Genomic DNA, 11,063 nt, shown 5'->3' with positions numbered 1-11,063 from the left:
CATCTCATAAGGTTGCTATGAATCAGAATCCACTTAATGGCATTGGTTTGGTTTGGGTTTTTCTCTTTCTTCATCGAATATATATTGTACATAAATGTCTAAATGTCCAGGTTTCTGCATGTTCCCCCAAACCCAATATGTTAATTTTCAACAGTGACTTCAACGGAAGACTCCTTTTTGTATGAAAATAATGAATAGAAAAAAATATCTAAGTAGGAGTATACAGATTCCTAGTTCACTATATAGTAGACATACAGAACATCTATAATTTTCTGCAATGTTTCCCAAACTCTAACATACTAAACTTAAAATTATAATTAAAGTTAATGTTTAATTTCTAAACATGCTTCACACCTCTGTCCGGAGACCCATATGGAGAGTTTCCCACGGATGTTCTTTTTCCCTTCGGGCTGCTGTAAGTAGGTGAGTACTAAATGTTGCCATTTGCTTGGAAGGAAAACATTCTCCTGTGATTCCACCTGTGCTAGTAAAACAGCCTTTGCATCATCATTTGAATCCATGCACATACTACAGTAAAAGAGAAAAGGCACAGATTAATAACATGAGACCTCTGACTCAGTATTTTTATTTCTACATATGAACTAAAATAGATTGGACTTGTTGCTTGTGATAATAATTTATGCACTAATTGTCAGTATTTGGTCTACAAAACTATAAAAATATCATTAGTATTTGTATAGTCATATTTTTAAAATTACAGTATTTGATGAAATTAAAGGTATCTGATTCAAAAAATTGATACCTATTGTATATATCTGTCTAATTGCCAAGATATCTTGGTGGTCTAACCTACTGTGTGGGGTGACTGTGTGGGAATTAGAAGCTAATATGCATAGTAGGATATGTAGTGAACTGTTAACCAAAAGGACAGCAGTTCAAACCAACAAGTTGCTCCACAAGAGAAAATAGCTACCAGCTCCTGTGAACATGAACAGTCTCAGAAATCCAAGGGGGCAGTTCTACTCTGTCCTATGGGGTTGGTATGAATTCGAATTGACTTGATGGCAGTGAGTTTGCTTTCGATATGAGTTTAATCATAGATGTTTGGCTAGAATGTTACAAATGTGGTACAACAGCTGCTAATACTTTTACTAATGACTTGATAACAATGATTCTGGCTTGGATATAAGAGTTTAACTGTAGAGTTTTGGGATAGAGTAATGCTATAAATATGGTATCAATAGCTGCTCGTATCTTTATAAGATTTTCTCTTTTATACATAAGATCTTTCTCTTTGCTAAAAGTATTTTTATGAACAAATTTCACATTCATGTATCTTACATCAAATTATTTAAATATATGACCTATGCTTGGGGGGTAGGGATTATCAATACCGAAAAATTAAAGTGCCTTTGCAGGGATCAGCCCACACTTGGATCATCAAGGTTTTGGATCCCAATGAAATCATATGAACAGAGCCTTCTTCGATGAGTCTTTCACCAGGATTTACAAACTTTGCACCTTCAGGTGTGCTGTTTTCTAGCATAAAAAGATTTAAAAATGATCAGTAAGACAGTTCATAAAAATTGAAATGGTGAATTTAAAATCATACAAAGCATGATTGTTCATTTGTAGCAAGCTATTTATCCAGAATGTTTGACCTTGACTTGTTCCAAATCAACAATAGTTCCAAAACTTAGGTTAACCCCACAATTGCATAAAGAGTGAAAAACAGTAATCCAGTGCTTTAAAGCAAGTATTAAAATTTTTACAATATATACTAACTGTGATCATCTACAGGAACCTGCAGCACCCTTCTTTTATCAGTTGGATTAAGCCACTATGACATCATAGACCAAAGTATTATTACCAAAAATACTCTTAAATGATTACAATGACATTATTTCTTTCTAAATTGATCATGTTAAAATTATTTTTGAAAGATAATTGAACAGTCAGTGTTTAGATTCTCTGATGAGTTAATGATCTTTAAATATAATTACTAAGTGATCAGAAACTAACTCTAAAATGCTTCCCCAAGCTAAAGTAAATACCACAGGTTTTGAGCTAGCTGGGTCATCACCTTGGCTTCTCTCACCAAATGAATCTATCTGAATATTTATAATAAGCTGGAACCTCAATCATCCAAGCTACCATATCTATGCAAAGCTATATTAAAAGTACCCAAACAAACATATGTCCAAAGTCACAGATGTTCAGGGAAGATAAACAACGGCTAATACAGCGCATATACATTATTTCCATTTATCAACAGGTAAAAAAACCACCAACACTCCACCTAGCAATTACCATAGTCTACACACACACACACACACACACACACACTCACTCACTCTCAAAAGGAAGAGTTAAAAACATCAATTATTTTGAGGACTACTATTGAAGATGGTTACAGAATTCATATGAGAGATGGAATTAAAAAATAAGTCTTATACTAAATATGAACTTGTACAAATAAAAATTATGATAAACAGTTTGTGTGTAGTGTAGTCATATTGTTATTATATCTTAATTTACTGCTCATAGCAACTCTATGAGATAATGTTATCCCCATTTATAGGTTAAGAGAATTAAAGCTCTAAGAGGTTAAATAACATACTCAAAGACACACAGTTTAGTGGCAAAGGATGTGTTACTGCAATATTTTATTACTATTGAAAAATGTTTATATATGTCTATTATATTTGAAGGGCCCTGGTGGCGTAGTCATTATGCATTGTTGAACTGAAAATCTGACTTGAAAAGGCTGTATCAGCTGAGAGTGAGTCATGAGTTGTGTCTTGCCATGGACACAAATGAGGGATGCTTCAGTCTAAGCAGCACTCTCACTCTGACAACATATAGTGTTTATATTGTTGTGTTAAAACATTGATCACTGTGCTTCTTATTGCACTTGATGTGCATAAAATATGATAACCGTGATTCCAAAGAAAGTCAGTGATGCCAGCACTAAAGCTAAGAGGAAAACTGTGAGAACCAGATAGACTTAAGAGAGCTATCACTGCAAAATCTGAATCAGGTCACCACTTGTCAGATTTGGCGGCTAGATACAACATCGCTAAGCTGACATTATCAACATTTGGGGTGGGGGAGGGTGTTGAGCGATTAAAGCAGCTAAGGTAGCTAAAGGTGTGCAACAGTTAATTAACCACAGACCAAAGAACTCAGATAATCGAAAAGACTGAAAAGTTAAAATGGTGATAGCATATCTGAGCTAGTAGTATGTGAGAAGGCTAAAAGCCTCCATAGTGATTTAATGAAAAATGTTTTAAAAGTGAGTGCTGAGCAGTATTTGAATACCAAAGTATTCAAAGCCAGCCGTGCCTGGTTTGAAAAACTCAACAAGATAACAGGCAGAGAGAGGAGAGAGGCCCGGAGAAAGGGAAAGTGCAAATAAGGACGAAGCCAAGAAATCAATTCATGGCTGAATTTGCTGAATACATGGGTTTCTTTACCTAGCAAGTGTGCAACTGCGATGAAACCGAATTTAGGGGGGCGGGGTGTCCAATAGGACCTTAATTACTAAAGAGCAAAATCCATTGCCAGGCCACAAGCCTATGAAAGATAAGCTAAGTCTGCTGTTGTGAAGCCCATGTTAATGTACCATTCCAAAAACCCATGGGCTTTTAAACAGCAAAACATAATGAAAAAAAAGTTAATTTTATTTACAGTATTGTTTTGATATTTAATGTGCTGTAATTTTTGTTGTTGAGATGTTTTAGAGGGTATTTCAACAACCTAGGGGTGTTAACTTTGTGTTAAAGTCCTGGAAAATTAATTTAAAAGTATAATTTTGGGGCCTCAGAACAAATTATTTAGTTTTCCATTATTTCTTATGGGAAAATATGTTCAGTTCTCTAGATTTTTGGTGTTCAAACAGGAATTTTGAATGAATTGAGTCTGACAGCAGAGGTATCACTGAATATATATATGTATATGTGTGTGTGTGTGTACAGACACACACACATGCACACAAACAATGGAGTATGTTGCAGCAATAAGAGATGAAAAGGACTTAAAAATCATCTTTCTAAAATGTTTATTTCCTAATACAGCTTAGGATAAGATTTTTTAAATCTTCAAACTTAATTTTTTTTGGTCATTGTATATATTACTCATTTTATTTTTATTTTTTCATTTTACAATCCATACATTGCTTGCATCAGGCAAATTTGTACATATGTTGCCTTCATCCTTTTCTAGACATTTACTTTCTATTGAGCCCATGGTATTTATTCATTTTATATGTGACTATTTATGTTGGAATGTTTATCCACTAAAATTATGAGAAGGAAATCTGCCTAACTTTTTCTATAGTAGTGACATTTATGCTATGGAATCAAATAAATGTGGGTATAAATTCCTTTTACCAGCTAGCTACATGTTCATGCTTTTTAACTTCATATGCAAATATCTGAGCACATGCCTTACTGAATTACTGGGAAGATAAAAAATGTGTAGAAGAGTTGAGCAAAGTGACACACATAAAAAAGCATGCAATGTACCATCAAATAGTATCATCATCAATATTATTTATGTAGTATAGTTTCTGATAAATTATTAAGTGACAAAATTCAATGCACAAAAGAAAATACTGTAACTGAAACATGACAAATTATCTGCTTAGATCTGAGAGAGGGGGGAAAAAAAGCAGTCTCCTAGGCTAACCCATAAAGCATATAAGTATTACACTTTGCTAACAATATGGATTTTAATCACCAGGTCAGCCAGTCATCTGTAAGAAAATGGATTCAGAACTCCAACTCTGAATATCAGGTGACATTTCCTCCCACTTAATCTGACAATGCTATTAGGATTTTCTTTTCCATCCATAAACCAGTGGTAGAGGACCTCCCCTGAAGAGGACATTAGTGAAGGTTTTAGTGTTCTAAAACCCAGGGTCAAAAAAGGCAGGGTTAAGAGCTGAGGAGGTGAGCCCCTCCACAGAAGTCAAAATACTGCAGCCCCTGTCTCAGTAAGCCATTTCACTCATTCCAAAGCCTTGAAGAATTAGCCTACCTGCTTTCCTTCCTACAACTATAAACTGCTTTTGATGCATAGTTTCTTCTAAAATACAGTTTCATTGGCATCTAATAGCAATTCTTCAGTGATAGAAAGGATTGGAATTAAATTTATCCTAACCCTGGCCCAAAGAGCACACGTCGTTATCACGTGTCTCATATTACCTCAAACCATCCTAGTATCATTTGGAGACAGACTGAGACGTTTCAACGTCCCGTAGCACAGAGCAGAAGAGGGGCGCGGGGGTCAGAAGCAGCATGGAAGGAGCAGCTTGAAATGAAAGGCGCTGAATGAGGCTGATTAACAGGACACGGGAAACAGGTAGCAGAAAGATAGAAAAGTGGCTCCAGGGGCACCCTTTCCTTTTTCCCACTCGGAGCCTGCCTAACGCAGTAATGGGTCCCCAGATGTGAGGCAGGAAAGGAAATAGATGACCCAGCAGTAGTAGCACACGTGGTGTATCCAGGCAGAAAAGGGGACCCTCCACCCAAAATGCCTAATGTAGGGGAGGAGATGGAATTTTGAAGGCCACCTGACAACCCAGGTTTTAGTGTCAGGACCTGCCAGTACTATGCAAAGACATTAAAGATGAAGACTGTGTTAAGAATAAGTTAGAACAGCATTGCTTACATTGTAACCCAAACTACCACCTTAAAAATCTAAGTGTACAAATCAGGTAGCTCTGACATACCTGCTCCTTCAAAACTGTTATTCCAAACAAGGACTGATTTGTTTCTCTTCTTGATCTTCTTTGTTTTTTCTATGGAATGCTCAGTCTCATGGATACAATCCACACTGAACCACAAAGACACACTGAAGCCCTCTGCCAGGTGGGGCCAGCAGTTTTGTCCCAACAAAGGCAAGTGGACTGGGGCTATGTGCCAAGAGGAAAGCAGCTGGTGGGGGAAGTTTTCACTGTCAGCCTCCTTCTTGTTCTGTGAAACCCGTGCTCGTCTCAATAATCCCATGGCCTTACTGTTTAGAATCCCGGGACACTTCTGTGATGAAACACTATTGCTTGCATTTGGGGTATGGACTAAAGGGAAGGTCAGATACTGTGAAGGGCTCATAGTAATATCAGTTTCAACAATTTTCAGAATACCCTGAAGAAGAATTTCCTAGAGAAAAAGAAATGCAAGGCATTACAATCATGTTATAAATTACATAGTCATCTTAAAATTCATATTACAAACAAAAAAACACACATAGCCACATATATCGTCAATACTTCCTTATCTATTTATTATATCATTAACATTTTTATTTGTGCATAATTCAAATAAAATGTGAAATAGAAATTTTATTTGTGTAGCATACAATCTCCTGTGGCTAGTATACTTTAAATTTAAATGTTTAATAATTTTGATAGTTTTAAGCTTTATAAATTAAATATAATAATTATATCAGGCATCATTTCTACCAACGATATTTGTTTATTTCCAAGCAGACTATAATTCTGCCCTTAGTTATTTCAAAATGAGGGATATATTCAGAGACCTTACAAATTCTCCAAACTTAAACAGAGTTTAAGGTTTTATTTATAATTAAAAGCCTTTGGTTAAATTGAAACAGAAGAGAGGAAAGTAGTATTTAATAACTAGAGAGACAAGAAAGTAAGAAAGATGAACTCAGAATACCATGCCTAACTCATGCATATGATGATATTTAATGGTGATTATGACAATGATAAATAAATTTGGAAACATTAATAGAGGTTTCCGTAAATGTCAGTGGGTTGTAGAATATCTACAGAAGTGGTTTTCACCGTGGTCCACAGAGGTCCCTTAGGGTCTCTGAGGCTGGGGTAGGGTAGTGAAGTAGGCAGGACTCTCAACTTCCAGTCCTGCTTTAAACAAAAGAGGCTTCAAGGTCTTTTTACTTATTTGCTTATCACTGTAGTTAAGATTTCATTATAAAAATTAGATTCTCAGCAAAGATCAGTTCAAAAGCCTTCTCAGCCAATGCACCTCATTGCAGCCTCCCCTTGTCTGTGGGGTGGGGAGCTTATGCGTTACTCTGATACTGGACAGGCTTTTTCATAGTGTCCAGCTTAAGATTTACTAGGACAGAAGACCTGGCAATCTATTTCTGAAAATCAAGTCCGGGAAACTGCCCTGGGTCAGAACAGTCCATCTACAAACTCTCAGGCCTGGGCAGAGTTTTGTTCTGCTGAGCATAGGGTCTCAAAGTGTCAAGTGCAGGCTCAATGGTAGCTAACATCAACAACAAACTACACCCATGGAAAGATGCAGTAGAAGATAACTAAAGAATGGAGAGGAAAAATTTTAAGGATAATCCTCAAAATCATTATTTTCATTCATAATAAATTCTACTAAGTAATTAAAATTATTTTGGATTTCTCAATAAAAAAGATTGAGGGTCTATGATTTCAATGATACATCTAGTTAACAATACAGAAGTGAAAATAAAATAGTTAAAAATCTGTGCAAATAATAGAGTACTTCATATGCAATAACATGGAGTTAACTGTGTAACAATTACAATTAAAAATTATTTTAGTGATTTTCAGACAATTTAAAATCAAAGTAAACACTGGCATATTTACTGTACAAGGAGATTTCTCCAGAAATATTCTCAAAAAAAGGATTAAGTCTTCTGAGTATGTTCTTGAACTCATCAAAGATACCAAAAGATCCACCAGTAGTCTCTGGCAGGCTAAATTGAAGAAAGAAAGAAAAATTAAAGCTATTACATATTTCAATTAAAAAAATGACTGTCACATCTTGAATGGATTCTGAATAATCTAATAATTTCAAAGCTCTTGAAGAAATAGCAGCATAACTAAATATAAGTCAATGAACTAATCAAGCAACTAAGAGTGAAGACACAAAAATCATTTAAAAAATTACTTAACTTCATAAACAAGTAGATACCACAGTTTGTTAGTTTCTCATTTTGAAAATGTTTAAATTATAACTATCATATTCTAAACAGAAAATTAAGTTACAAGTAAAGGTAGAAATATTAGAGATTTTGTAAATACTTAAGTATCACAATTTAGTATGAGTATTTCCCGTTTTTTATCAGGAGGTTTAACCTAAAATATAAATGGTGATACATAAACTCATACAACTTTATGGTGTAAAAATAATAATTAATAGTTTTAGAGCACATTATAGGGTCCAAAGAACTTTATATTCATTTTGTCAGCTGATCCATATATTCATATATGCACACACACATAAATATATATACCACAAATTAAAAATTTTAGAGCTGACAACTTACAGTGAGATTGTATGCATGGATCTTACTCTGTAAGTAATCTTATGAGTGTATCAGATAAGAGATTTTTAAAACAGTACTTGAAGATGGCAAAGGAAATGGATAAAATGAAAAAAATGGCCTGGAACCTCTGAAATACAAAGGGCTCAGGGTAGGTAGGAACCAATCTACCAATCTATCTCAAGTCTAGAGAGTCATTAAGTACTTTAAATAAGTAAATGGGAAAAAGGAAATCTCTTCTTTAATATAATTCCAATTAATAAATATAGTAGGAATGTTGTTAGGGACTGTGGCGTGGGTTCTAACTCAGCAAACCTATGTGCAATGGAACATTGCCTGGATCTATGCCATGCTCAAAATTTTCCTTGTGTTTGAACTCATTGTTGCAGTCACTGTGTCAATCCATCATGTGGAGAGTCTTCTATTTTCCCCTGCCCCACTACATTACAAGGATGATGTCCTTCTCCAAGGACTGGTCTCTCTTGACAACAGGCCCAAAGAAGGTGAGACAAAGTCTCCCCATCCTTGCTACTATGGAGCATTCTGGCTGTACTGACAAGATAGACTTGTTCTTTTGGCAATTCGTGGTAGTTTTGCAATGAAGAAGTCATTGGTCTTGCAAATTCTGTCACGTGATCTGTAGCTCCATTTCTATCACCACAGCCATATTTTCCAACTAGTGTTCTTTCCTCTTTGTTTCCAACTTTTGCATTCCAATAGCCAATAGTTATCAATGTACCTTGATTACATGTTTGATCAATTTTATACTTAAGCTTGGTAGAATACTTCAATTTCTGCATCACTAGCTATGGTGGTTGGTGCTTAAATGTGAATAATAGTTGTATTGATTGGATGTCCTTGTATATGGAAAGATAATCCTATCACAGACAACACTGTACTTTAAGACAGATCCTGAAATGCCCTTTCTGATAAAGAATGCAATGTTATTCCTCTTGAATCTGTCATTCCCAGCATAGTAAACCATATGATTTACTGATTCAACATGGCCAATGGCAGTCTGTTTCAGTTTACCAATGCCTAGTATATCTATCTTTATGTGTTCCATTTCATTTTTAACAACTTCCAATTTTCCTAGATTCATATTTTTTACATCCCAAGTGCCAATTATTAACAAATACTTGCAGCGGTTTCTTCTCATTTTGAATTGTGCCCTATCAGCAAATAAAGGTGCTGTAGGCTTTACTCCCCAAAGCTTGAAGAAGGCAGCTCTTCCTGAGTCATCTCCTGGCATTATCTCTAAAAATGTTCTGCTGCTATTCATTAAGTTTCCAGTATCTGACAGTGTTTTCAGTGGCTAATTACTCTGAAATGGACAGCCTATTCTTTCTTTGCAATCTGCTCTTAGTCTGGAAGCTCTCTCGACACATGCTCTCTTTGGGTATCCCTACTGGTATTTCAATTACCAGTGACTTAGTTTCCAGGCTCACAGCAACACATAAGCCATCATAAGCCAGTTATGACAGACAAGTGGTGGAGAAGGAATGATGGAAATAAAAAAAATCCTCATTTGGGGAACACTACCATATTACTTAATACAAGGATATTTACATAGTTTCAATGTTTGTCCCTACAAGATGCGTATGCATTACAGAGGGACAATAGTAACTTTACCGCATAGAAACCTGGCAGACATCACCTTTACAAAGTGGTCAAAGTCATTATTAACAGTTATGAAACATATTGGCATCGTGTGCCTCCTGCTACAGGGCAGTGAGAAGGGCAGAACATAACTTCTGAGGTATTCCTGCTAAAACTGTGTAATCTGAATTTAATCATAAGGAAACATCAAATAAACCTAAATAAATGGTTCAAGTATGTTAGGCTTTCATTCCCTAAAGCAAAATTTAGATATGGTAATACATTTCAGTGCTGTTTAAAATTAAAAGTCTCTACTTACTTTGGAAGTCAGAACCAGTCTGAATTAAAATACTTATGAATCCTCCTAACAGATTTCTCACCATCCCCTAAAAGTTAAAAAGGAATATATAATGAAACAATTACTGGAAAGCATGTTCTATGTAAGAAACAAAAATGCCACTACCATCAGTTGATTCTGACTCCTTACAGCAACAGAAAGTCTTAACTTCTCCAGCAGATCAGTTAGCAGGTTTGAACCTCTGACCATGTAGCTAGTAGTCCAACACATTTGACAGTGCCACAAGGGCTTTTTATGTGTAAAAACACACATAGTTTCTTTCATGTTTTTGTACTTATTTATTTATTTAAATTATTTAAGACAATTTAATAATTATTTTAAAATAATCAGCCTATATTACAATTAAATGCATTTTTAAAATTCTACCCTTTCTCAGAAATACATGATAATCCATCACTGGTCAATCAATGACATTAAAGTTTTATGCTACCTTAGATAATGATGGAATTAAAAAGATTCTGGAACCACATGTAGTTTAAAACATACTGAGCAAAATCAACCATATGAGATTAACAGGGTAGTATTTCTACAAAAACAAAGCTCAGATGGCAATAAGAGGCAAGAAAGAGGGACAAATAAAAACAGAGAACCCCAGTGATCATATCAGGAAGGTGGGCACCCACTGATGACTGAAGACAAATGTGTGCATAAGCACATGTGAAGAAAGCTGATGGTTCCCGACTATCAAAAGATATAGCATCTAGGGTCTTAAAGGCTTGAAGGTAAAAAAGCAGCCATCTAGCTGAGAAGCAATAAATCCCACATAAAGAAGCACACCAGCCTGTGTGACCACGAGGTGTCGAAGGGATCACGTATCAGGCATCAAAGAACAAAAAATCATATCATTGTAAATGAG

The 11,063-nt window shown here is 35.4% G+C and overlaps 1 protein-coding gene across 1 annotated transcript in view; it reads right to left on the bottom strand.

The window, feature by feature from the left end:
• The window catches only part of LYST (lysosomal trafficking regulator), a 258,721-nt gene that overhangs the window by 173,554 nt on the left and 74,104 nt on the right, over positions 1-11,063 (bottom strand). The window contains exons 10-14 of the mRNA XM_045298212.1: positions 10,169-10,235; positions 7,571-7,680; positions 5,696-6,122; positions 1,356-1,500; positions 355-528 (exon numbers count right to left, since the gene is read on the bottom strand). Of these exons, the coding sequence (XP_045154147.1) occupies positions 355-528; positions 1,356-1,500; positions 5,696-6,122; positions 7,571-7,680; positions 10,169-10,235 (923 nt within the window). The remainder of the gene's footprint in view (positions 1-354; positions 529-1,355; positions 1,501-5,695; positions 6,123-7,570; positions 7,681-10,168; positions 10,236-11,063) is intronic.

Source organism: Echinops telfairi, unplaced genomic scaffold (assembly GCF_000313985.2).
Source record: "Echinops telfairi isolate 266 unplaced genomic scaffold, ASM31398v2 ScPeMD7_7424;HRSCAF=8462, whole genome shotgun sequence".
Taxonomy (NCBI): Eukaryota; Metazoa; Chordata; class Mammalia; order Afrosoricida; family Tenrecidae; genus Echinops; species Echinops telfairi.
Note: the sequence above shows the minus strand (reverse complement) of the source record. Positions and strands in the feature narration are given on the sequence as shown.